The sequence below is a fragment of the Podarcis melisellensis genome (genome assembly GCF_964234715.1).
Source record: "Podarcis melisellensis genome assembly, chromosome: 14".
Classification (NCBI taxonomy): Eukaryota; Metazoa; Chordata; class Lepidosauria; order Squamata; family Lacertidae; genus Podarcis; species Podarcis melisellensis.
In genome coordinates, this window is record NC_138546.1 from 6,605,928 (window position 1) to 6,633,883 (window position 27,956).

A 27,956-nucleotide genomic window follows, 5' to 3' on the forward strand; every position below is an offset into this window, starting at 1 on the left:
TGCTTGACGGCCTGAATTACTTTATTAAACCACATAAAGGAATACAAAATGATTAGCATAACCGTAGCTAACATGCGAAACCCAACTCGAGGTCGTACGCTCACACGCACAAAATCATTGCCTAGCGAAAGCCAGTTTGTATAATGAGGTTGTGGGTGGCCGTCGGTTCAATAAATCTCTCTGCATCACACTCTTGAGTCGCTGGCGGTCCTCTCACCTAGTGTTCCCCTTCTGATGTATACAATGTGGGCACATGCCAATCACCACAAAAGGAGCTGGTCTCTGCTTTTTCTCTAGCTGTCCCGATTTGACTAGGCAGTCTCTGCCGATGCAATTGCCCAAACCTGAGCTGAACCTGGGCCCAAATATAGTACCCCAGGCCACTGTAGGTAATATTCCCCTACCTCAGCTACACCTCCTTCCAAGTGTCCTGGACAAAAGAAGACATCCCATTTTTTTCTTGCAAGATCTCAGTGGCCATTTTGGATATCATGATCCCACTCACTCGTGCACTGTGCTCTCCTCCCTCCCCCCAAAATTGCTTTTTTTGGGGGGGGTGAGAGCAAGGCACAGGTCACGTCACCTGAGAGTGCATCCCGGTTTTGCATTGGAAAAAGTTGGAAGGTGCACATTCCTTGCTCCGCCCACTTTTGCCTCTGGCCCCACCCACATGTGGCCCCTGGAAGGTTGTCCAGAAGGGAATGTGGCCCTTGGGCTGAATTACTTCCCTGCGAGGTTTCTGCCAGAGTGGACTACACCGAGAAAGCTGGACCTATGCACTCGTATGCTCCCTAGAAGCTGAGAGGCAGTGCCTTGCAGAAAGCTCAGTGAGTTCTTTGCAAACACCCGGCTTTGTGAAGAGTCTATAAATAGAGGGAGGGTCAATGAGGCAGGTGGGAGAATGTTTGCCTGGCTGCAAAGTGTATCAGATTCCTCCTTCCTATTGCCCTTGGCTGTTGGTGACCCAAGAGAGCAGGATGGGGAGGGGGGGAACACCATTCTGAGATAAGTCATGCCTAAGTCACAAGATGCTTATGAAACAAGCTCTGGGGGGAAAAACGTGTTTTCAAACAAATGAAAAGAGGGAACTGAGATTTGCTCAAGGGGATTCCCCACCCAGTCGTCTGTTCCCACATTGGAAACCGCCCGTGTGTGAAAGGTCAACTCTTTGACCAGCTAAGCCAGAGGTGAGGAAGCTCAGGCTTGGAGGTGGTAAATGTGACCCTTTGGCCCCTCTGCCTGCCTTTTGAGACCCTCCCTACGCTGTTCCCCCTCCCAGGGCATGTTCTTGAGTGATTTTTGACTGGTTTGCATGCATTCTTGAACTGTGATAATGCCTTTTGCTACCCAGGATGGAGAGGAGAGCGTGGAAAACCTCTGGGTTTTGCATGGCTGGAATGAACCCGACTGAACAAAGGTATATTTTGCATCCATTGATTTCTCCATTTTTGCTTCTGAATCTATCCAGGACTGAAGTATGGTCCCTGGAAGATCCCACACAAGGGAACACCATCCTCAGACAGAAACAGGGTCCCCAAATTCTGGGTCAGTCCATTGGATTAGATTCAGGGGTTCATTATTCCCGGCCTACCAACGTCCCCAGTGGGTTTTGCTAACACAAACCCAACTTGTTTGAATCATCCAACAACCTGGGACAGACGAAGAAGAAATATAATGCAAAAGAAATGAGAGGGAATTGCCATGGATGCTCCCATACAATAATGGAACTTGATATTGGTTTCACAGTCATTTCTTCATTCCCAGGGAATGTTGGGAACTCTAGTTCTGTTTAAGGGCGAGGCTATAGAACAGATGTCAGTAAAACTACAATTCCCAGGATTCTTGAGGAGAAACTGTGATGATTCAACTGGCACCAGACTGATGGGAAGAGTGCACTGTTTAGTGTGGGATTGCCACCCTTCATTCACTCACTTATTATGGGGCATCCACATGGCATTGTCATTCTGCATTTTCCCTGTGGTTCTTCTGTCTCTTTATCTTAGAAAAACCAAAGAAGAGCACATTTCCCACTTTTATATATGTTGGTTGAACAACTGAGTCACAAAATGGGAAGAAGCATGAAGTTCCAAGGATAGCTGTGTTTCGGTTTGCAGATTGGTTCGAGAGGCGCAAATCAGATGGTTTCTCATTTGAATGCAAACAAAATCAAGTTTCTCCCACATCCCTGGTTGTGGGCGAGGAAATGTTGAAGGCCACTCCCTTAGACCACCACTTGTGACATGGGAGGTCCACTTTTTGGTCCTCTTCTGAAAAAGGTTCCAAGTGGGGCGGTCATTCCATAGATGTTCCACAGGATTTCCATTCAGAGAGATTTGGATTGGCTGCTTCAGAAGAAGCGTCCAATGAGAACGCAGGCGAAGCGAGTCACATGCGCAGTGGGAAGACATAGTTCCTGGGGAATAGGCCCGTCTTCACGCCAATCCTCCCTTTCCACCAGTTGGGATCAGAGCAGTCCAGGATCTCAAGAACGTCCCCTCGACAGAAGCTCAGCTGGGATGGGCTTTTGGCTGTGAAGTTGAACTGAGCCTGGACGAATTTTGGCTTTTTGGGCTGCATGAAAAAGAGAAGGAGAGGATAGCTGAGAAGAAATGCCTGGCTGATACAAACAAGCTAGTCTTGCCCACCTGTCAAGCCAGTTGTGTTGTTTACATGATGTGGTGAGATGGAGAAGATTTTCCTCCCTGCGTTTAAAACCAAAACCGCATTTGGATAAAAACTGTTTCTCAGGCGGCTAGTCCTAGTCTTTGTAACCCTGTACCTTCTTCCAGAAGGCAGAAGCTGAAAGAGATCATTTCCAGGGTGCGCACTATCCTGCGCTATCTCTGCAGCTTTATTATGGCACCTGGAAGCATAGATTTGATCCAAGGTGGGAAGAGTGCACCCAATTATTCTCTCCGCGGTCTTTACAAAGATTCCTGCATTGCAGGGGGTTGGACTAGATGATCCTTGGTTCCTTTGCAACTCTACGACTCAGTGAACAGTACACCGTATTCCAAGTGTGGTTATGCCATAAATTTGTACAACGGCATTACGATATTGGCAGTTTCATTATCAATCCCTTTTCTAATGACCCCTATCGCGTCACTTGCCTTTCTACGAGTTGACATGCTCACCAGGTCAATATCTCTTTCCTGGAGAGCCACCACCAGTTCAGGCCCTGCTCATGCATATGTGAAGAAAGGGAGGTTTTGCTCCAAAGTGCATATTATTTTATACTCGCTTCCATTGAAATGCCCTTGCCATTTTTATGCCCGCTCCCCCAATTTGGAGAGTTTCCGCTGCCCCATACCTCCTGCATTTCCGCATAATCCCTGAGGAAGACCTCCGCTTTCTTGGCGATGGTGGTCGTTCTGTAGAAATCCACCAGTTGATTGATGGAGTCGAACTTCTCGTCCCAGAGATGGTACTTCCCTTTCTTTTCTCTCAGTACCTTGAAGTGCAGCACTTGATCTCCATAGCTGTGCCCAGGGTGCAGAAAACAAAAGTTAGCAAAAGGTGAGCAGGCAGGCAAAGGCAGTGGAGGACAGTTCATTTGTGTTAAGTTGTGGGTGAACATATCAGACGACACAGCGATTCTTCCAACAGCTCTTGTTTATTCACAGGCCAGAACAGAACTGAACTGAAGGGTTCAGCCAGCCTGCTTATATAGAGCTCCACTACAACACAACAGTAACAACTTTCTGTAACTATCCAATCACTGAACGTCACTTTCAATTCCTTATTTGCATATGTGGACCTGAGTGAAAACTATCTACAGTATCCCCCCTGCTGGCCCAGGGTGAGAACTTCAGTACATAACAATTCATACCTTGCATATGTGGCAGTTATATACCTTCCATTAATGATCCCGCCCCAACACACTTTTCAGTGCATTTCCTCATCATCCCCCCCCAAAAAAGTCCAGTTTTTTTACAGTGCCAGGGCAACAGAATGCTTTAATTCACTTTAATGGCACAAATCTAAACTTCCAGTATGCACTTGAATCCCTCCCACAAAGCAGTAATGGTCTGGAAGCACCTCAAGTTTCTAACCCTCAAGAGAGACTTCAAAAACTGCTGGTGCCAGAGAGGGGAGTTGAATAAGATGCTTGCTCAAATATCGGGTGGTCCTTTAATGTTCTGCTTTGTCCCTCCTGCGAGTCACAAGTTCAACATCAACAATGCAAAGAAGGTCTATTTGTATAATATGCCCAGGAAGCTGAATGTTTGCTCTACTTGACAGGGAAAACGAAAAAAACACTTGTCTAATTACACAGTGTGACAGAGGAACAGGAGCCGTCAGCCAGTCGTGCTTCCTGTTTACTCCACAGCATTTGAGTGCAGAACTACTTTTGGTCCACAGGGTAGGTGACGAGCTTTGCTGTTGGTGACACAAGTACAAATAAGCCCTACTGCAACCAAGCTCTGGACCCTCAAACTCCTTGCAATGCCAGTGAAGACAAATATTTAAATAAAGCCATTTCCCGGGGAGATGATGTTGTGGGCTGGGAGCAAGCTCTCCCCATGTGCGCAGGGCAGGATCACCCCAGCACCATTGGATGGTCCTCAGCAATAATCAATATTTTGATTTATAGATATATTTATGGACATATTTTAAAGCTGATTTTGCACCTCCTCCCCCTCCTGCACCCCGGCAGGGGCCCCACCTTGCCACCCCCTAGCTATGGTCCTTTGCCGACAAAGGTCCGTATAGTGAAAGCTATGGTTTTCCCAGTAGTGATGTATGGAAGTGAGAGCTGGACCATAAAGAAGGCTGATCGCCGGAGAATTGATGCTTTTGAATTCTGGTGCTGGAGGAGACTCTTGAGAGTCCCATGGACTGCAAGAAGATCAAACCTATCCGTTCTTAAGGAAATCAGCCCTGAGTGCTCACTGGAAGGACAGATCGTGAAGCTGAGGCTCCAAGACTTTGGCCACCTCATGAGAAGAGAAGACTCCCTGGAAAAGACCCTGATGTTGGGAAAGATGGAGGGCACAGGGAGAAGGGGACGACAGAGGACGAGATGGTTGGACAGTGTTCTCGAAGCTACCAGCATGAGTTTGACCAAACTGTGGGAGGCAGTGGAAGACAGGAGGGCCTGGCGTGCTCTGGTCCATGGGGTCACGAAGAGTCGGGCACGACTAAACAACTAAACAACAACAACGTCTATGGCCCTGCCCCTATTCCGTTAGCACAAACTGTGCCCCAGGACACCAGAGCAGGAGAAATCAAAATGGCACCAGCGATGCTTGCAAAGAGTGCTAAAGTTAAGGTTACCAGACGTCCCTGTTTTCTGGGGACAGTCCCTAGATTTACAAATCAGTCCCCATACAAAATCCATTGAAGTTGAAAAATGTTCCTGGATTCATTGGAAAAAATCTGGTAACCTTATGCTAAATGGAGTTGCCAAACCAGGAGCACCCCAGACCTTGAGATTTCAGGGTACAAATGTGAGACTTGGGGGAGGGTCCTGGGGAACAGGCCCTGGTGATGACATAGGGTAGACATTTGGATTCCCCCTCTGTGCTCCCTCACAGCACTGAGACCTGGAGATGGAGGTTAATGGGGAGAGGAGAGGGTACAGATCCACCCAGAGTCTGGACAATAATTTGCAGCCAGTTTCTGCTAAGTTGGAAATTCAGGCCCTCCCAGACTACCTGGAGAGGACCAGACAAACATGGAGACACCAGGTCAGACCTGGAGGTTCTGACAACCCCAGTGCTGAGAGGCACCTTCATTGCGATTGCTATCTCTGACAGCTAGTTGGTCATTGTTGCTAAAGTTTTAATTCAGGCAGAGTAATGGCCCTGCCACATACAGGTTCTGGGAGTGACTGCTTCTTGACAGCAAAGGCTCACCTCCTGCGGCCCGATCCATCAAAGGGGATTAAAAATGTCCTGCCCATGGGCGTACACCGGAGTGCCAACCGTCGTCTTATTTTCCCATGTGCAAGGACAAGAAACTTAGGCTGCCCATTCCAGAAATGGAAAAAAGCAGAAATAATTGTTGGGGCTTTGGGTGGCTGTTGTTTTTGCGAGGACTTTAGTTTCAGGGCACAAGGGGGGAAAAACGGAAAGGAGAACATGCATAATTTAGCTATTTGAGCCTCTCTGTTGAACGCCAGTGCCATTTTGTAGGCCTTAATTTGGTGGCCTATGGGGCTCATGGAGATAATACTTATTATTTCTTAGTAAATTTGTTGCTCGCTTTATCTTGTCCAAGACTTAACAACCAACCAAGAAACCACCCCAAAGCAACCTTGCCACTCACATTCATTAAAAACATTCTCATCCACTTCTGAAAGACCACAGGTAGTTAAAGGCTGGTTATGGAGGAGAACTTTTGCCTGGCGCCTAAAGATATATAATGATGGTGCCAGGTAAGCCTCCCTGGAGAGAGCATTGCACAAGCAGGGGGCCACCACTAAAAAGGCCCACACTTGTGCTGTTACCCTGTGGAAGTGCTCTTCCAGATCTCAAAAGAGCAGATATATTGGTCCTGAACTCAGTGCTCTCCACCTGCTCTTTTAAGAGCAAAAGGCAATGTTTGAGGCAACATCATTCAGCCCAGACACTGAGGTCCAGTTCTGAGGGCCTTCTTGAGAGAAGTGAAATTACAGGGAACCAGGCAGAGGGCCTTCTTGGTAGTGGCACCCACTCTGTGGAACATCCTCCCATCAGATATGACTTTCCGCAGACATCTGAAGGCAGCTCTGTATCAGGATGTTTTCAATGTCCAATGTTTTGCTGTGCTCTGTTATACAGTACCTCAGGTTACAGACGCTTCAGGTTACAGACTCCGCTAACCCAGAAATAGTACCTTGGGTTAAGAACTTTGCTTCAGGATGAGAACAGAAATTGCGCGGCAGCAGCGAGAGGCCCCATTAGCTAAAGTGGTGCTTCAGGTTAAAAACAGTTTCAGGTTAAGAACAGACCTCCGGAACGAATTAAGTTCTTAACCCGAGGAGCCACTGTATTTTGTTGGAAGCTGCCCAGAGTGGCTGGGGCAACAAAGTGTGATGGGCAGGGCACAAGTAATAATTTTTTTATTGTTATTATTACCTCCATGCAAACAAATCAGAAAGAATGCTCAGTGAGTAGCAGACATTGTCTCAGCTCCCCAAAAGCTTTGTGCAAACAAAGGAGGATGGACATGCCATAAACAGCTCTGGCTGGAAACGACTCCATCTGCTCAAATATGATACGCATGTGTGACTTGACCCCGTACTAAAGCTTCCAAAATGGGCTCACAATTGGACACTGGGGAGACCTACAAATTCTCCATACCTGATAGACAGCTTTTGGCTGAACCCAGGAGATTTCATGAAGAAGGAGCCCTTTTTTGGACGTAAAGCCATTTAGAAATAGTGCCGCACACACAGATTGCCATAGAAAAGGCCCCAGAATCAGGGGTGTGTGTGACAAAATGGCACACCGTGGGGGTCGGCACTTACTGCGAGGCCTGGCCTGCAGTGCGTCCGAGCCACACGTCTCTCCTGGGAGTCATAGCTGCCAACCTTCCCTTTTTTGTGGGAAATTCCCTTATTCCAGCGCCATTTCCCGCTGCTTCCTGCTGCTATCCCGGATTGTTAGATATCCCGTAGACTGTCCACGGAACAGGTGAGGCTGCTGATCCCTTATTTTCAAATCTGAAAGTTGACAGCTATGCTCAGGGCCCTGCGCTACCCAAAATGGCAGTGTGGGACTTGTGCCCGCCAGGCAGACTTCGCGGGTGGCTCGCTGCGCCACCCCCTTGCTGTATCTCCACGGCGCCCCAGTGCGGCACCCCGTGCGCGGATCGCTGCAGCACCCTGGGGGCAGCTCGCCCTGTCCCCGCTGGTCCGGGAGCTGAAGCAGCCAGCTATGCCCCTGCCCAGAATAATCAGTGTTTCATAGGTTTTTAGATGTCACCAGGGCACTCAAAGAGAACAAAGGTGTGTGGGACTGCTGATCTACGCCAATAGCCCAAAGAGCTGCCGCTCCACATTACCTTTGTGGCATATACCCTGCGAACAAGAACTACACCCTATTTAATGAAATGAAGCTTGTAAAATGAAGCAAAGCAGAAATGCACCTGGCTCCTGCTGCAGATTTATGTTGTTGGCTACTCTTCCTTAGAATGACATCAAGCTTTTAATAGTCCTGTTTAAGTGCAGGCAGCTGGGTGGGAAGGTCGGCTGATGTCATGAGTGTGTTGTGTTGGGACAAGGGCTAACTTCACATCACCAGCTGGCTCCAAACAAGCCTGGGATAGTCCTCTCGGCTCAGGTTTGGGAAATGTTGCTCCTTTGGAAATAGGGACACAAAAAGGCCATCGGTTGCCTTTGATGAATCTTTACTCAGAGTAGACCCATTTAAATTGATGGGCCTAGGTTGGCCATGGATTCCAAGAGGGCTATCGATGGCTAACAGCCATGATGGTCATGCTCTGCCTCCACAATTGGAGGCAGCGATGTAGGGGTGGGATGTTGGTGCCCTGAGCTAAGCCAAAGTTTGGCTCCTGCGCCGTGGCAGGCTTTGGAAAGGCAGCATGAGGGGTGCAGCAGGATCCTAGAGAATAGCTGTCAACTTTTCCCTTTTTAAAAGGGAAATTCCCTTATTCCGAATAGGATTCCTCACAAGAAAAGGGAAAAGTTGACAGCTACGTCCTAGAGCCCTCCCCACCTCCTTTCCAAAGTTGAGCAATCACTAACTGGGCTCTGGGGAAGAGGGAGGAGAGCTCTAGAGTGGAATCTACATTCACAGAAAAAATGCTGTGAAAATGCTTTTTTTAAAAAAAGTTTTGAAAAATACATTGAATTCGCCATAGCTCACTGTCGCCCTCTAATGTCACATTTGTATAATGCACATTGCAACAAACTTAAAACGTTTTATTTGCAACTCTATAGCCGAGTCCTAGGATTCTGTCAGGGCCCTCACACCTCCGTCCCGTAGCCAGGCTAGTGCTTACTGGGCGCCCTTTCTGCTTGGCAAGAAAAGTGGCGCCCTCAGTATGTTGTTGGATTCCAGCTCCCAATAATCTCTGGCCTTGCTGGCTACACCTGACAGAAGTTGGAGTCTGACAACTTCTGGTTATCCCTGCAGCCAGCAGGCTATGTAAGCTGAAGAAAGGTTAAATTGGCACTCACTAACCTGCCTGCATATTTTCGGCGTCTTCTGTAATGATAACCATCTAAAAATAATCAGAGCTCACAGACATAGTGAAGGACATTTTGGTACCTGAAGTAAGAAAATGAATGAGCTGATTTTCAGTGTGCCACCCTTGGATGGTATGGCCAAATGTGAACTTGCTATAATCCGCCTAATGGTAGGACCGGCCTTGGAACACCCAGCAGTGTTCAGGGTGAGGGAGAGATCAGATTCAGTTTGCATTTGAAGGTGAACTGGATTATTTAGCCCTCTGCAAAATGACGTTTGGACCCAAGCACATACTTCCTAAAAAAATTGTCTTCTGATTTTGCAATGCAGCACACAAAAATGCATGTACTGTATTCAAGTAAAGTGTGTGTGCAAAAGGCATGTTATAGTGAAATTAGCATACAAATATGTGTTAAATTAGAAGGACAGATCCTGAAGCTGAGGCTCCAATACTTTGGCCTCATGAGAAGAGAAGACTCCCTGGAAAAGACTCTGATGCTGGGAAAGATGGAGGGCACAAAGAGAAGGGGACGACAGAGGACGAGATGGCTGGACAGTTTTCTCGAAACTACTAACATGAGTTTGACCAAACTGCGGGAGGCAGTGGAAGACAGGAGTGCCTGGCGTGCTCTGGTCCATGGGGTCACGAAGAGTCAGACACGACTAAACGACTAAACAACAACAGCAGAGGAAAATTGCTCTGCAAAAGTGTTAATATTAAGTGAAACTGTCAGGAGAAATTCACACTAAAAGCTGACTGAGTCCACGAGCACTTTTTAAAAATAAATGGAAATGTGGAGAAGAGAATTTTCGATAGCAAATATGAGAGAAATGGAATTGGACAAATTTGCCCATCCCTAAGTTGTGTTGTGCCTCTTGAGTTATTTTCAAGACCCTAGCGAAACCCTAAACTCGTCTTCCCACTCGTCTTTCCCCCTCCTAAAATCCGAGGCCCCTTTCCCCTGTTGCCTCACCAAGCTAGACCTAATCAGAAACTGAAGCTGGAGATTCCTTCGTTTTTTCTGCTGTGCATTTTTGGGTCCCTTTTTCTTTAAGAAGCAGCTTTTACTTTCTGAACCAACTTGGGTTGCCCTGCGGCTTCTGCCAAGGTAAATACACAGGTGTCATCAGACAAACTGAATCTAGTGTGGGAACAGCTAGAGGGCAGGCAGAGGCCTCTCCTTCTGGAACGCCTCGACCCGCTAAATATTTTGCCGGTGAGGTGGATTCTGCACCCCCTCTCCTTTTGTCATCAGTGGGACGTACTGCTTAAAATGTGGTTGTTGCCTTTGCTTGTCCCGAGGCCACAGCACGAATGGCTGTCCCTTCAGTCCACAGACGGGGGATCAACCACAGCACCTCTCCCTTGCAAGCGAAAAGCTAGCACCACAAGAAGAGGTGTGACGAGAACGTTCCTCCATGATGTACTACCTTTCTTCTTGCAGGGATTCGTACATGAAAAGCTAGCACCATAGGGAGAGGTGTGGATAGAACGTTCCTCCTTGAAGGGAGCCAGTTTGGTGTAGTGGTTAAGAGCGGCAGACTCATAATCTGGTGAACCGGGTTCGCATCTCCGCTCCTCCACATGCAGCTGCTGGGTGACCTTGGGCTAGTCACACTTCTCTGAAGTCTCTCAGCCCCACTCACCTCACAGAGTGTTTGTTGTGGGGGAGGAAGGGAAAGGAGAATGTTAGCCGCTTTGAGACTCTTTCGGGTAGTGATAAAGTGGGATATCAAATTCAAACTCTTCAAACTCTTCTTCTACTAGCATTTTTCTTGTAGGAATTATTAGACATGATTCGGCAGCTGTTTTCCGACGTGGCCCATTCTATCCCTCCGCCTCATTCTGCTTCGTGTGTAGAGTATGGTTATCAGATTTTTTTCAATGAATCTGGGGACACTTTTTTTTTTTTTTTGAAGCTGAGTAGCAACAGGGAGTCAGCAGTGGGGACGGTGAGGCAAAAGACCCTGGGCCCAAGCAGACATGCTTATTGTAGAAAGGTGCAAAGCCCTTTTTTGCACCCTGTGAAACATAAATGTGCAGTTTTTAAAAAACTGGGCAATGGCCAGCCGGCCGCAACTCCCAAGCCTCCCCCGATTGGTCAAAACAAAGAGGGAACAAAGGGGGCAGGAGATCTGTACCACTGAATGTCCCCAGTTCCCCTTTGGCAGTTGTGGCGGGAGTGCCAGTTAGCAGCCCGGAGCCAGCCTGGTAACACAGTTGGCTCTGGCTGGCTTCAGGAGCTGCTTGCTGCTGTGTTGCCCGCCATTTTTCAACACCGGAAGTCCCCATATGATGTGTTGCACACAAGATACTTCATATGGGAACTTCCAGCGAGTCAAAATGGTGGGCGCCACAGCAGCGAGCAGCTCCTGAAGCCAGCCAGAGCCAACTGCACTACCAGGCTGCCTCTGGGCTGCTGAGGCTGCCGCTGCCACGTTTCCCAGGGACAGATTTGCAAATCCGGGGACTGTCCCTGGGAACCATGGACGTCTGGCAACCATAGTGTAGAGCCAGCCAAAGTTGGGATTGTCTTCTATTGGATTGCATTTGTTGTTTGCTGGAAATTTGATCCCTCTAGGAATTGAACTGTTTCAACCAAAGGCCAGAGGCTTTGCATACCCCGCTCTCCCAATATTTTGCAGATATAACAGCTGCTGCGGCAAAATATAGGGACATAGGAAGCTGCCTGTGTTGGACTGAGCCATCTAGCTCCTGATGAAGAGAGCACAGCAGAGGTTATGTTTTCTGAGAATCCTCTGGAAAAATAATCTCTCAAAGGACGTGTTGATGGCATTTTACCATTGTACTGTTGAGAGTGTATTAACTGATGGTCTGTGTGTGTGGTTTGGGAGCTGCACGGCCAGGGGAAAAACAATGCTGTCCAGGGTTGTAAAGACTGCAGAGAGAATAATTGGGTGCGCTCTTCCCACCTTGGATCAAATCTATGCTTCCAGGTGCCATAAGAAAGCTGCAGAGATAGCGCAGGATAGTGCACACCCCGGAAATGATCTCTTTCAGCTTCTGCCTTCTGGAAGAAGGTACAGGGTTATAAAGACTAGGACTAGCCGCCTGAGAAACAGTTTCTATCCAAATGCGATTTTGGTTTTAAACGCAGTGTAAGGTAGTCTATGTGGGAGTATATTGTATTTACATTATGGGGTATCAGAGTTTATAGAGGGCTAACCAGGTTGGGATAGCTGGGATAGCAGGCTTGTTGGTTTTGCAATGTCTTATGTAGATTTTTTCAATTTTGTTGTTCTGTATGGGACAATGACAATAAAGATTATTGTATCGTATTGTATCGTATTGTCTACACTGACTGGCAGAGGCTCTCCAGGGTTTCAAACGTCCAATATCTCAATATCTCCATCAAGATGGAGCAAGCTTGTTTTCTCCTGCTCCGGAGGGTAGGACTCGAACCAACAGCTTCAAGTTCCAAGAAAGGAGATTCTAACTCAACATCAGGAAGAACTTTCTGACAGGAGGAGCTATTTGGCAGTAACGGTCTCCCTCGGGGATTTTTAAGCAGAGGTTTTAAGCAGACAGACACTCTACCATGGTTCCTTAAGACGCAGGAACATAGAAACCTGCCTTATCTCAAGCCAGACCATTGGTCTATCTCAGTATGGTCTACACTTACTGGCAGTGGCTTTCCAGTCTCTCCCAGTCCAACTTGGAGAAACCACTGGAAATTGAACCTGAGAACTTCGGCATGCTAGGCAGATGCTATGCCCTTGAGCTACAGCCCATCCTCAGAGAAGGAGGAGAGGAGGAAGAGGAGGAGGAGATGAAGGAGGAGGGATTGGCAGAGAGAACGATGACTTCATTCCCTCCTCGCCTCCCTTGGCTGTTGGCTCCTTGGGCCCGCTCTGCACTGTGCGTTGCCCTTGGCATGGAAAGCTGGCTGAGAGGTTGGCATGCCCAGGTTGTTGCCTCCCTCTTGCCCTCCGTGCCTGCTGGAATATCAGTTTGAACTTGAACGCGGACTAGTCTTTGCCCAGCCATGCCCTCCCTCCCGGGCATGTTCTTCAGCAAAGGAACATCATGTTGGGAGTGCTGAACTGCTGCGTGTGGTGGCGCCAAAGCTGTCCAGGCAGGATCGCTGAGCAGCCCCAGATTAGCCGGGCATAGGCTTGGGAAGTCAAGTAACAGGTCCTGCCCTCCAACTGACCTTTCTCCAGAGGTGGAGCAGAGACGGCCAGGAAGGGGTCCCTTCCAACTCTACGATTCTCAGCAAATTTTCAGACTAGGCTCCCCCCGCAAAGGGCCTTTTCAATGGTGGCTCCTCACATGTGGAAATACAAGAGCCAAGCGCCACTATAATTTTGTGTCCAGAAGAGGTTTCCATCAGGTTGCGTGCTAAGCAAAGTGGAGAGGGGGAGCTGGCTTGGTATTGAAGCCATAATATATGCTGTTATGTACTGAGCTGAATCCTAGAACAATAGGATCCAGAATGCAGTAGTCTGATTGGTCCGCAGGAGCCACCCAATTCAGCTCCAGGTTGAAGTAAATCAGCGACCTGATTGGCTTGCAGGAACAGCCAATGCCTCACTTTCCTGACCACTGGTCCTGTCAGCTAGGGATGATGGGAGTTGTAGTCCCCAAACATCTGGAGGGCAGAGTTTGGGGATGCCTGTCCTAGTCATTTGGGAGGAAGTGATAGTAATGCGTACCTTCTCCGAGTACCTTCTTTGATGTTTGAGAAAGTGAGGCATTGGAAGGGGGTGGCCAATGAATGATCTGCATGTAGCCAGTCAGGCAAGCCGCACAGGCTAGCTAGCTATAAATCGGATGGTTGTGGGCAGAATTTCTGAGAAGTTCCTGCATGGACTGATCGGCCATGGGGCCGTGCAAACTGAGGCCACCTGGGGGAATCACTTCTCCGCTTCTTGAGGGCTTCAGAAGGGCAGATTGAAGTGCTTGCTTAGTATGAGGTCCAGTGCCGAGGGCCTTCTGGCGGTTCCCTCGCTGCGAGAAGCCAAGTTGCAGGGAACCAGGCAAAGGGCCTTCTCGGTGGTGGCGCCCGTCCTGTGGAATTCCCTCCCATCAGATGTCAAAGAGAAAAACAACTACCAAACTTTTAGAAGACATCTGAAGGCAGCCCTGTTTAGGGAAGCTTTTAATGTTTAATAGGTTATTGTATTTTAATATTCTGTTGGAAGCTGCCCAGAGTGGCTGGGGAAACCCAGCCAGATGGGCAGGGTATAAATAATACATCATCATCATCATCATCGTTGTTGTTGTTGTTGTTATTGCTGTTTAGAATAAAACCTTTAACCTTCTCGCTCACTTGTGTTTTGTATTACTTCCGAATCTCATTTTAAAAGAACCGCCTTGCATTTAGCAGGAGACCTATTTACACCTGCATGGAGGGAGCAGCCTGCAGCTAGCCTCCTCCCAAGATGGATCTCTGCCCCTTCTTCCTGCTTCTTCTTCCCAGAAACCCTTTCCCTCTCCCCTCAAACATACAGCCACATCACCCTGGGAACATCACACTCCCCAATGGCCCGTCAACACCTTTTGTCTTGCTAACAGGTTTGCTCTTCAGCCAGCCAGGCTGGTTTGCATTAGCCAGCCCAGGAATTCCCCGTTTGGCACAGTTCTGCTCTTTAATCCATATCCCAATTGATCAAAACCCTGGCATTTGTTAATTTCTAGGGTTCAGGGTGATTCCCTCCCCCCTTTAAATCCATAACACCATACATATATCCAGTGCTTTTAAAAGGAAAAGGAAAAGTTGCCGTTACTCCCTATGAAGTTGTTACAGAAAGATGCCACGCTTTTAACATTTGGAAAGAAAAGGCGCTGGTTCTGTGTATCCTTGAGTACACCCAGGAACAAAAGCACTGCATACAGGATATCTAAAATATTCTTCCTGTGTTCCTCATTGCCAACGCCCTGGATGCCAAATGACAAAGCTTTACAGATGCCTGATTATCGTCTTCCAAAGCAACTACAGTGGTACCTCGGGTTAAGTACTTAATTCGTTCCAGAGGTCCATTCTTAACCTGAAACTGTTCTTAACCTGAAATACCACTTTAACTAATGGGGCCTCCCACTGCTGCTGTGCGATTTCTGTTCTCATCCTGAAGCAAGGTTCTTAACCCGAGGTACTATTTCTGGGTTAGCAGAGTCTGTAACCTGAAGCATCTGTAACCTGAAGCGACTCTGAGGTTGTGGTGCTCATCTTGCTTTACTGGCCGAGGGAGCTGGCGTTTGTCCACAGACAACTTCCGGGTCATGTGGCCAGCATGACTAAGCCGCTTCTTGCAAACCAGAGCAGTGCATGGAAACGCCATTTACCTTCCCACCAGAGTGGTACCTATTTACCTACTTGCACTTTGATGTGCTTTCGAACTGCTAGGTTGGCAGGAGCAGGGACCCAGCAACGGGAGCTCACCCCTTCGCAGGGATTCGAACCGCCAACCTTCTGATCGGCAAGTCCTAGGCTCTGTGGTTTAACCCACAGCGCCACCTGCGTTCCTTACTGAACTTACTGAACTGCAAAAAGAGTCCAGGCTTACCTTTGCTCTTGGTTTTCTAGGTCTGTGCCCAAGTGCCCCTCCCTGGCACTTTCCCCATGAAAACCCACCCTCTGCTGCTGAAAACAATTCCGTAGAAAACCCAAACTGCCATTGAAGCGTGGATTTTCCCGGGGAAAGTAGCAGAGGGAAAATGAAAGCACTCAGACATGGACCAGGAAAGTGTGGATCTGTGCCTAGAATAATTAAGCCTGGTTGAGCCCTTGGTGATCCCGTGCCTCCATCCCTGCAGGGACATAGTCCATCATTATGCGAAACGCCCTCCACCCCCCACAAAGGACCACCCAGTATGGCAGAAAGGAGGCAACTAAATTTAGCTCTAGAAAAGATCAGCAGGTGTTTGGGAACAGTTTGGCTGTCCAGATGATTTGCATGAACCTTAAGGCAGCCAAGAGATACAGCTTATCATTTGAAAAAGCCACTTGGATTATTTGTGGTGCATTGAGAGCGCCCTCTGGTGCTCTCAGATACGGACAACTCTCAGTGTACACAGCAAGGGTCTGGAAGCCAAGCCTTAAGGCAGGTATAGGCAAACTCGGCCCTCCAGCTGTTTTGGGACTACAACTCCCATCATCCCTGACCACAGGCATTTCTGCCCTTGATGGACTCTGGTTCTGCATGCTCAGGACCCTCATCTGCAACAGCCAATGCACATTTTCTATATTGGTGCCGTTTTTGCATATTTGCATTTATTTATTTGGATGATGCATGAGTTCTTTTTCGGAGAAAGCTCTCCCAAGGCAGCATATGGTCAGCAAGTCATCTGTTTGAGGGAGCCAGTGTGCGGCAGGACTTCTCTTGCCCCCCTGAGGTGGATAATGTCCTGGATCTGATCTGGGGTGGTGGAAGGGAGGGATGAAATGCTATGGAGAAGGGATTGCTCTTTAAGACAACCAGAACCACTCCTGACATCAGCTGAACCGTAGCCTGAGTTTGAGCTTGCTTTCCCCTCCTCCCACCCACACATTTTTCCTTGTGTGCCGTGTCTGTTTCAGATTGTGAGCCGTATTAGTACTGATTTTTGAGTGACGAGTTCCTGTCCAGTGGAAATAAAGACACATGACACAATTATTAAGGTTAATGGGCTAAAAAAGGCCACAACTTTATTGGTTACAGGTGATGATCGGTATTGGCTTAGGCATTGGTCCTAACCAACTATATCCGACTTCAGCCTGTCCGCTTGAAGTCCGGGAAGGGTTAACCACCAGTAGGGGGAGCCCTGCTAATGCACATCAACTAGGAACTCCCCTGGGGTCACTGATAGGGGGCGTGCCTCAGGCCCTCACCTCTCCAGGCTTTGGACAGCGCCACACCACCCGGAATCCTTTATCGGACTACCCTTCAATATGTGGGGCAGTTGATGGCGCTTCCTCCCCTCTTCCATCTACAGAACAGTACCAATGCCTAACTGCCAATACCCTGAAAGTTGTGACGATTTGCTACGAGGTAGGCGAAAACCAAGTGGCTGGTGCCAATTTGCCAAGTGGAAAAATTCCTACCAGGCCCCTCGACGGCGACCAACCAAGGTCCATAGCAAGGACAAGGAATGAACACCTTAAAGGGTGGGAGGGTGGGAAAAGCAGGAACACCTGGCAGGTGGCAAAAGAGGGAGATCCCTGGCCGTGCCTGGACAGGCCACGCCCATACAGCCAGCCAATTGGCTGACCAGGGGGTGACATGCCCGGGGATTCCCCAATCGCGCAGGGGCTGGGCTCCAGCCCTGCACACATGGTGGGGCCGTGAAGCCCTCAATCCCACCTCCTCCATAGGGCGGAAGTGGCTTTGTAAGCTACCCTGGCAGCTTTTGGGTCTCAAGGTGGGCAGTGGTACAAATGTTGAAATAGAAAGAATTCAATGGGCTTTTAAATCAATTGGGACGGACACACACACACACACACACACACACACACACCATAACTACTGAAAACAAGATAAGACCAACAAAACAGGTAGCTTCCAAACGACACACAAAAAGCCTGTTATCTGCCGCACCTCGGGATTTGACTTACTTCACTGAGATGGAGAAATCCCCTGGGCTGCTCTCGCTTTCTCGGAGAAGGAAAGCTCCCTGGAAATTACGTTTCAAGAGAACGTCCTCAGCTGCTTGCCTGGACAGCTTTCCGGAATACCACCTGGGAGAGAGAGCCAAGAAAAGAGGTGATCGGTGATAGGCAGGCAAGAGTAATAAATAATAATAATAAATTTTTATACCCCACCATCCCCAGCCAGAGCCAGGCTCTGGGCAGCTAACACCAATAAAATCACAATAAATAGGGGATATAATAATAAATAAATAGGGGAAAAAGAAAACCGATTTAAAATACAGGTTAAAATGCAATTTAAAATGCAGCCTCATTTTAAAAGTAGGTGATAAAGTAGGTGGTCTCTTGTGATAGAGGGTTCCACCAAGTCGGGGCCAGTACTGAAAAGGCCCTGGCCCTAGTTGAGACCAATCTAACCACCTTGCGACCTGGGACCTCCAAAATGTTGTCATTTGTGGATGTTAAGGTCCTCTGCAGGGCATACCAGGAGAGGCGGTCGCATAGGTACGTGGGTTCTAGGCCGCATAGATTAGAGGGCCAAAGAGTTGAGACCATTATTTTCCCCTGCATCAGGAGCTCTGACATCACCTGCCACAGTGTCAAGGCCACAGACAAACTCTCCTATTTTGAATTCGTAATCACCAGGAACAGAAAGGGTTGGGGGAAAAGCAGGAGGCAGAGCGGAATATTGCAAGCCATGCTGTCTTTGGAATAATGTGAAGAACGGGATCTCCAAGGAAGTGCTCCATGGGTCGCTGGCTTCAGGCACCAGGCCTGCTGGTAGACAGACTCTGCGTTACAAAGACGTCTGGAAATATGACAGGTTGGCAACCAGGGCCGTCTTAAGCATATCCGGCGCCATGGTGCAAAGCTCCCTCTGGCAAGCCCCCCTTTCCCAGAGATTTTTTAGGGAGGGCAGCGCTGCCGGCAGGGCTGGAGGAGGCGGGCAGTGGCTGGAAAGTGGCTCCCCTGGCGGGGAAGGGGCAGAGGCTGGACAAGGTGCCTCCTGGCTCAGCTGGCTGCTCCGTGCCACGGTGGGCATGGCAGACGGAGGCTCTGGGCGCAGCACTGCTTCATGGCATGGCAGAGGCAGGTGAGGGTAAGTTGATGCCAGGAGGTGCCCACGTCCAGCATCCACCTCTTCCCTGGCGCCCTCCAGAACCTGGTGCCCTGGCACCCTGCGACACTAGCCTCTATGGGTAAGATGGCCCTGTTGGCAGCATCAACCCGCTGTGTGGGAATCCCTGGAGACTGACAGGCCGTGCACCCAGAGCAGTGACCACAGGAGGAATGACCGCTGGGAGGAGCGCAGAGAGAAGAAACGCCCTGATGCATCTGCAGCAGCACAACCGGACACCTTCCACCTGCCCCAGATGCAACAAAACATGTCTCTCCTGTATTGGTCTCTACAGCCATAGCTGGTGCTGTGGGACTTGCTTCTGAGTAAAATGCTTAGGATTGCAGTAAGGCTGCATAGTTTTTACCCAGTGACCTGGGAATCATATGCTAGTTCACCTGGGAGTGAGACGCAAGGGTTTGGCCTTGGTGTTGGGGGGGGGGCAGAGACAGAACAGCAATCGCGTTGGTGTACCTCCAAGCCTGCCCTCCAACCACCTCCCTGACTGAGCTGGTGGAAGCGGTCTGTGATGGCCTGGGAATCCGATTCAGAGGCTGAACCAGAGGAATCCCAGCCTGCACAGGAGTCCCTGCCTCCAGGGCTGGCTGAACTGGGGCAGGGCCTTGATTCTGAAGCGCCTGCACCTGTGCCGGATCCTCAGGAGCAGGCACCAGGTGAGTCCACTCTGGCTCCGGAGGGGGTTGAGGACTCAGTGCCTACAGGTGAGTCTCCCCCTGGGCCCAGTAACCCTTCAGCCTCTCCTGAACTGCAGAGGCTCAGGGCAGAGAGGCGAAGGGAACTGGTTTCTCCCAGGAGGAGTGCTTGCCTTAAGGCCAGGATAGGCGGGTCTCCTGGGGGCCGGGGCCGCCCCTGGCCTCAGAGAAGATAAAGGCCAGTCAGCCCAGTCCCAGGTTGCGGGAGCAACGTCGTTGATGAGCTGTTTTGGCCAGCATCCAGTCCTGTTTCCCCCAGAGTTCCTGTCCTTGCCCGGCTTCTCGCTGTGGACCCCGCTTCGCCCGAGGAGGACTGTCTGCCGACCCTCAACTCAGGTCCTGGACCTCGCCCCTGGACCAGCACACGGTCTCTGGTGCGGTGTCAGGGAATCCTAGGACACTTAGTTCTGGGGACCTCAAAATCCATGTTGATGTTGCCTTGTCTGGGCCGGCTCAGGACCTCATGGCTTCATAGAAAAATCTGGCCACCAGGACAGCCATGGGGCTGTTGCAATACCCTGAGGACCCAACACATACTGTGGGTTGCACCCTAGATCTGGAGATTGGGAAGAAGACTAGTCATCACCCTTTGAGAGGAAGGGTGGGATAGAAATGGGGTAAGATAAAATCAATAACAGACCCAAGCAATTGCCTGTATTTTTGGACTCTCTTAAGGAGGGCATGGCTAGGGGTTGTCCTTCTTGTTGTGGCTGTGGGTGGTTGTCATTGTGAGTCCCTGAACTGGCCGTTAGGATTGCCAACTGACTGGGAAACAACCACCACCACAATAATTGCAGCGAAGCAACACACTCAGTTCTGGTCTGCTCTGGGGCTTTTAACCAAGAGTCTGATCTTCTCAAATCCAGGAGCCGGGGCACAGACGTGAAATGTACCAACTTTTTGTTTGTTTCAAAATAAAATCAATTACCATAAAGTAAATGCCAAGGCAAATAGAAGGGGAAGAAATGGAGGCAGTGAGAGATTTTACTTTCTTGGGCTCCATGATCACTGCAGATGGTGACAGCAGTCACAAAATTAAAAGACGCCTGCTTCTTGGGAGAAAAGCAATGACAAACCTAGACAGCATCTTAGAAAGCAGAGACATCACCTTGCCGACAAAGGTCTGTATAGTTAAAGCTATGGTTTTCCCAGTAGTGATGTATGGAAGTGAAAGCTGGACCATAAAGAAGGCTGATCACCGAAGAATTGATGCTTTTGAATTATGGTGCTGGAGGAGACTCTTGAGAGTCCCATGGGCTGCAAGAAGATCAAACCTCTCCATTCTGAAGGAAATCAGCCCTGAGTGCTCACTGGAAGGACAGATCCTGAAGCTGAGGCTCCAATACTTTGGCCACCTCATGAGAAGAGAAGACTCCCTGGGAAAGACCCTGATGTTGGGAAAGATGGAGGGCACAAGGAGAAGGGGACGACAGAGGATGAGATGGTTGGACAATGGTCTCAAAGCTACCAGCATGAGTTTGACCAAACTGCGGGAGACAGTGGAAGACAGGAGTGCCTGGCGTGCTCTGGTCCATGGGGTCACGAAGAGTCGGACACGACTAAACGACTAAACAACAACAGCAACAACAATGCCAAGGCTGTATCTACACTAGGCAATCTTTAAGCAAGCTGTCCTTGGAAACTAGTGTAGGATGGGATGGAGGGGAAAAAGAGAATTTATCCAGCGTGAATGCATTTGCTTCCTTGTTTGTTCCAGAGAAATACAACGTCCACCCACAAGCTAATGTGTTTTGCATCTTGTTCATTCATTGCCCTGCCCTCTTCGCCCCTTCCAAGTGCTGATTTATTGCGGATTCGTGAAAGAAGAACACTTGTGGCAGGTGCAAAATGCAATTGTCAAATGCGATGGGGCAATGTTCAGGGCAAAACCCTGTGACCCGCCAGATTTTGTTGCTGGGCTACAACTCCCACCATCCCTGAGTATCGGCCATGCAGGATGGGGCCAATAGGAACTGGGAGTCGAGCAATGTCTGGAGGGCCCATAACTTCCCCACCCCCACCATAAAATCTTCTCAATCTTCACCAGTTGGATGGTATTGGTGTGTCTGGCTGTTGTTAAATGCGCAGCAGCCTTTGGGCCACTGGGACAGGGTTGGTCTGGGTTAAGCTGTGGCTGAGTTCAGAGCTTCCCAGGAGGAAAGACATCTGGGTTTGTTTTCCTGGCAAGGTTACCGTACTTTTAAAAGACTAAGCGATCCATAAAGGCTTTTAAACAAATCAAGGAAAGGAACAAGCTGGTCTGCTTACGGGTGAGGTTTCATTTTGATGTAGTTTTTGGGGATGAATCCTTCGGTGCCAAAGAGTTCTGCTTTGTACCAGTTCAGGTCATCTTCCATGTTCAGGATCTGCGGGATCCAAAAGAGAGAACAAGGAGCAGCTGTTAGCTTGAAAGCAGTGCCGGATTAACATATAAGCTGAACAAGCTATAGCTTAGGGTCCCACTCTCTTGGGGGCCCCCAAAAAATTTATGCTGAAAGAAAGAAATACCATCCTTTACACTCACAAAGGTTTTCTGCCCCAATGAACAGTGTGCACTACTATGGTGATATTGATATTATATTTAAAAAATGCATTGTATTAACTACAATTGCATTGTACAGGTTATAACACTTAATTTCATATTAATAAAGCTATTTATAATTATTAGTAGTTTGCATCATATATACTGACTGAGCTATCCTTGACGGCCTGCGCAAAGTCTCTCTCGCCTCACAGTCTAAGTCACCCAGCATGCAACCTAGCCAAGTGGGGATTTCAGCCCTGTTCTACCACCCTAACCACTACACCACACTGCCCCTCTGTAGGACAGCATTTGGGCTCTTTCTTTAGAACTGGACAACCTGAGTAGTTTATGTGTACATATACAACTATCCCACATCCTTGAAACGTCAGGTGCCCCATTTGCTTTTCTGGCTGATTCCCCCCACTCACTCACTCCCCCCCCCCCCACGTTATTGTGAAAAGCGGCTCTCAGCTGCGAAAACAGGAACTGAGATTTCTCTGGGGGATTCTCTGGGCACCGAAAGAATTCCCCGGGTGACCAGCAGAGCGGAGCGGGCTGCAGGCAAGTTGATGCAAAGCAGGAAGGAGCCATCAGGGCCGTGAGAACATTTGGGCTGTAGAGCTGGAAGGGACCCGAGGGTCATCTGGTCCAACCCAGGAATCTCAGCTAAAACATCCATGATAGATGGCCACCCAAGCGCTCCTCAACAACCCCTCCAAGGAAGGAGAGTCCACAACCTCCTGAGGGAAATGGTTTCGCTACTCAAAAGCTCTAAGTTCTTCCTGATGTTTCACCAGAATCTTCTCTCTTGTAACTTGAAGCCGTTGATTTGAGTCGTACTCTTCAGAGAGGGAGAAAATAAGCTTGCTCCATCGTCCTTGAGATGTTTGAAGATGGCTCTCATATCTCCTCTCTGTCTCCTCTTCTCCAGGCTAAACATACTCAGCTCCTTCAACCGTTCCTCATCAGGCTTAGTTTCCAGACCCTTGATCATTTGGGTTGCCGTCCCCTGCACCTGTTCCAACTTGTCAACATCTTTCTTAAACTGTGGCACCCGCTGGAGTTTCTGGGTCAGCTTCAAGGGCAGCCCCGCGTAGAGCGAGTTACAATACTCAAGCCTGGAGGTGACCGTCCCGTGGATCACAGTGGCCAGATCAGGGCGAGAAAGGTAAGGGACCAACTGCTTAATACGGTGGAGATTTGCTGTGGCTGCAACCTGGGCCTCCATGGAAAGGTTGAAGCTATTGGTTTGAGTCCTACGCTCCGGAGTAGGAGAAAAGAAGCTTGCTCCCTCCTTCATGTGACAGCCCTATTTGAAGATGGCCATCTCCTCTTGTCTCCTCTTTTCCAGGCTAAACATACCCAGCTCCTTCAACCATTCATCATAAGGCTTAGTTTCCAGACCCTTGATCATCTTAGGTCGCCCTCCTCTGCACACATTCCAGCTTGTCAATATCCTTCTAAAATTGTGGCATCTAGAATTGGACACAGTATTTTAGGTGTGGTCTTAAAGGTAAAGGGACCCCTGACCATTAGGTCCAGTTGCGGACGACTCTGGGGTTGTGGCGCTCATCTTGCTTTATTGGCCGAGGGAGCTGGCGTACAGCTTCCGGGTCATGTGGCCAGCATGACTAAGCCGCTTCTGGCGAATCAGAGCAGCGCACAGAAACGCCGTTTACCTTCCCGCTGGAGCGGTACCTATTTATCTACTTGTACTTTGACGTGTTTTTGAACTGCTAGGTTGGCAGGAGCAGGGACTGAGCAACGGGAGCTCACCCCGTCGCGGGGATTCGAACCGCTGACCTTCTGATCGGCAAGTCCCAGACTCTGTGGTTTAACCCACAGCGCCACCCGTGTCCCTTAGGTGTGGTCTTACCAAGGCACAATACAGTGCTACTATGACTTCCCTTGATCTGGACCTCTGTTGATGCAGCCTAGAATAGCATTAGCTCTTTTTGCTGCTGCATCTCACTGTTGACTCATGTTAAGCATTCAAGGGCCACTGTTGGCTGATGTAGAATCTAGCCATCATAGCAGGTAGGAGTGCAAGCTTGGCCCCACAACTGTGGGCGCTCGGGGCCGTGGGTGTCATGCACCGAAATTTGTGGGTGACCATCCCCTTCATGGGGAATTTTGTGGGTGCTCAGGCATCCAGGGCCCCATTGATTTGGCCCCTATGGTGTCAAGCATCGATGAACCAATCCATCAATTTCAGTTCTCCACGGTTCTCAATTTTTCCGATTGTAAATTCATTTCTTTAAATTTCTGCAGTAATTTGTGGGTGTGGGTGTTCAATATTCTCATAAAAAGTTACCGGCACATTTTTGCATGTGGGTTTGACAGACAGAGGAAGTGGCAATTTAAAAAAAAACATGGCCATCTGTCTTAAACCGCTTATGAATTGCCTGCTATATAAATGTTGCGTTTCTCAGTTGTATTGCATCCATTTCCCCTAATATGATGCATTTCTGTATGTTACCATCACTAACGTATGTGCAGTTTTGCACTCGTGACTTGGCTGGAGAATGGTACTGCGAAATTCGGAGAAGCGTGAATTTTGAAGGATGGCTGTGCTTCAATTTCTGCATTTTGCCCGGAAAGTACAAAATAAAGAAATTCACTTTAAAAAGTGAACAGAATCAGGTTTCTCCTCCATCTCTAGTAGCCTTGTTTGTCCATCTAGGGTTGTAGTGTCAACTCTGACTGGCAGTAGCAATCCAGTAGCAATGTGTGCCTGGTGCGAGGAAATGAAACTGACAGATTGGTAAGCCACTCTGCGTAACCTGTGGCTGGAAGAATGTGGTATAAATATACTCTTTAAAAAGAAGAAGATGAGTAGGACTAGGGAGATCTGAGTTCAAATCCTCTCACTCAGCCATTATGTCCAGTGTTTGAGCATGGGCCAGTGTCTCTCTCTCTCTCTCTCTCTCTCTCTCTCCTCAGCCTTTCCTGGGAACAATAGTTTGTTTAGGGTGCTGAAAGACGTTAGGAGACCCCTGTTCCCTTCACAGAGCTACCATTCCCAGTGTTCCCTGGGAAAGAGGGACTGAGAATTGACCCAGCCTGGGAATTGTAGCACCGTGAAATTGCACTGGTGTGTTCAAGCCTGCGAGTTGTGTCAAGGTAAGCTCTACTCCAAGAAGGCCCACTGAAATGAATGGGCAGGGCTCATTTAAGCCTGTGAATTTCAGTGGTTCAATGGAGCCCCACTGCCCTGTCCTCGTTAGACTGCTAAAACGAAGAAACCTCTGGGTACTCAGAAATAGATGTTGGTGTGAAAGGATGGTGAGTTCAGTGAAACCTCAGCTGAACACCTAAAGCAAACCCCAGGCTGTGCAGCTCAGCGGTTGCTCAGAGACACCAGGTCCTTTAGCTTTGCCAGTGCTGGATTTATGTATAAGCTAAACAAGCTATAGCTTAGGGCCCCACTCTCTTGGGGGCCCCCAAAAAAATTAAAGGAAAAAAACACCACCTGGATGTACATTTCCAAAATATAAGATATAAAACAAATAAAATAAAACATGCAGCAACTGTGTTTTGTGTTGGGTAGGCTCCTATGATGTAAGTCATGGGCCCTGCCTGCTAGCCTGCTCCCTAAAATATCACTGGTTTGCTCCTTTCTATATATAGGGTGCCTACATTCTGCATGGACTGGTTGCATGGCAACATGGGCAAATGGCTTTAGATACCTACAGTGGTACCTCGGGTTACATACGCTTCAGGTTACAGCCTCCGCTAACCCAGAAATAGTGCTTCAGGTTAAGAACTTTGCTTCAGGATGAGAACAGAAATCGTGCTCCGATGGCGCAGCGGCAGCAGGAGGCCCCATTAGCTAAAGTGGTGCTTCAGGTTAAGAACAGTTTCAGGTTAAGAACGGACCTCCGGAACGAATTAAGTACTTAACCCGAGGTACCACTGTATTAGGTCAATAAATTACCATATAGCATATATTCAACACACACAAAAAAACAGTGACAATTTGTTGTTGACAAAGGACAGCTGGACACATAAAGAGCCCCATTACCTTCAGGAGCTTAGGGCCTCATCAAACCTAACTGTGCCTGACTCCAAGTGGTGGATCTCAGGATTCTGGTAAAACCCCAAGCAGATCCTGCAAGCCTGAAGTCTGCCTGTCCCTGGATGAACAAGTCGAACGGACTCCCGGAACAGATTATGTTGAAGAACAAAGGTACCACTGTATATACAACCTGAGTATAAGATGATCACAGCATTAACACTGCAACTGAACGTATTGGCGGGGCACCGGCACTTAGATATAGGACTTGCAACCCAACTCGTTCTTTTGAGATGCCGATGAGGACACTTGAGTGGCCAGCGAAAGCCATTGCCTTACCATGAAACTTGCCTGACCAGTACGGCAACCTCCTCTCTTAGACTGGGATGCAAGATCCCAACAATTGGACGAGGCTCAGGGCATCATCTAGACAGACACCCCCCCCACCAAAAATAACCCCCCACAACAATACTGTATGTAGATTTGCTCCAAGTGCATAATTTTCCCGGGTGGTAAACTTGGCTGTCCAAAGATTTTCATTAAAGTTTTCACAACAGAATAAAATAGTATCTAAAACAAATAGAACCAAAAAGACAAGAGAGGAGAGGAAAACAAGAAAAGAAGGAGGGAAAGAGAAGAAAAATGAAGAAGGAGAAGGAGAAGGAGAAGAAGAAGAAGAAGAAGAAGAAGGAGGGAATAGAGAGACAGGACACATAAAAAAATAACACCAATAATAACCATAATAGTAATAATCATCATAATATAGCATAAAATTATATGAATGTAGCTATCATTAATTACCGTATTTTCCCGTCTATAAGATGTCCCCATATATAAGACGTCCCCTATTTCTGGGGACTCAGATTTAAGAAAATGGGGGGGGGCGTGGAGATGTATCCGTGTATAAGATGCCCCCTAATTTTTGACATTATTTTTTAGGGGGGGGGACCTAGTCTTATACACGGAAAAATATGGTATATCTAAATTTTCAATACACATACAAAGAATCTAGATTCAGGTAGGTAGACGTGTTGTTCTGAGGCAGTCAAAATTATTTTTTAAAAAATAGTCCAGTAGGACCTTAGAGACCAACTGAGTTTGTTCTAGGTATAAGCCTTCGTGTGCATGCACACCTAGAACACTTGTTCTAGGTATATACCTAGGACAAACTTAGTTGGTCTCTAAGGTGCTACTGGACTATTTTTTTATTTTTAAATTTCGACATACAAAGAAGCGAGTCTTCCCAGCTCTCACAGATCCCTCTCCAGATTGCAAACTTGGTGAACATCATCATCATCACCACCACCACAGTACAGCAACAATACCTTCAGGGTGTCGCCCTTCTTAAATGGCAATTCGTCCTTCTCATCAGCCTGGAAATTGTACAAGGCCACGGCCTCCATCCTTGCTCTGGGTCCTCCTCCGAGCCCTGAGGGGCCTCAAAAAATATACCTCCCCTGCTTGTTCAACCTTGTTGGCGTTTTGCAGCTGAAACCTCAAAGGCTATCTCACTAATCCAGCAACCGGTGAGGGGGCAGCAGATATATGAATATATGTATTTTGAGAAGCTGCGGGTCCAGCTTTCTTCTGTCTCATCAGCTCACAAACACCCCAGAGTTTTGCTTTCTGTCTCTTAGGGCAGGCCCCCGTGTTGGTTAAGTGAAGTGAGAGAAGACGATTAAAGGAAGGGGGGAAACCATGTGTGAAATGAGACAGGAAATGTATTTGAATAAGGTTGCCTTTGAGGGTGTAGTTGTGGGTCGGAGAGATGGGACCAGGAAATGACAGCTGCAAAGAGTGACCCCTTGCCTTGTGTCCCAAGGGGGATTTCCTCCTCTTTCCCCAGTGGGAGTAGGGCTGCC

General features: G+C 48.5%; 1 protein-coding gene across 1 annotated transcript; it reads right to left on the bottom strand.

The window, feature by feature from the left end:
- Positions 1–3: 3 nt before the first annotated feature.
- Positions 4–27,703, bottom strand: GRAP (GRB2 related adaptor protein). Its single transcript, XM_081889393.1, has 5 exons — positions 27,420–27,703; positions 21,824–21,921; positions 17,693–17,815; positions 3,311–3,479; positions 4–2,571 (listed from the first exon to the last, which is right to left on the bottom strand). The coding sequence occupies exons 1-5, from the start codon at positions 27,495–27,497 to the stop codon at positions 2,386–2,388; spliced, it is 654 nt and encodes a 217-aa protein (XP_081745519.1). The 5' UTR covers positions 27,498–27,703; the 3' UTR covers positions 4–2,385.
- Positions 27,704–27,956: the final 253 nt, after the last annotated feature.

What these genes read in the sequence shown, in the direction of transcription:
- GRAP (XM_081889393.1), bottom strand. Translation starts at nt 27,497, where the DNA reads ATGGAGGCCGTGGCCTTGTACAATTTCCAGGCTGATGAGAAGGACGAA. An exon ending in ATCAAAATGAAACCTCACCC is followed by an intron (nt 17,816 to 21,823) that starts GTAAGCAGACCA and finishes TCTCTCTCCCAG; the next exon opens with GTGGTATTCCGGAAAGCTGT. An exon ending in ATTATGCGGAAATGCAGGAG is followed by an intron (nt 2,572 to 3,310) that starts GTATGGGGCAGC and finishes TTTTTCATGCAG; the next exon opens with CCCAAAAAGCCAAAATTCGT.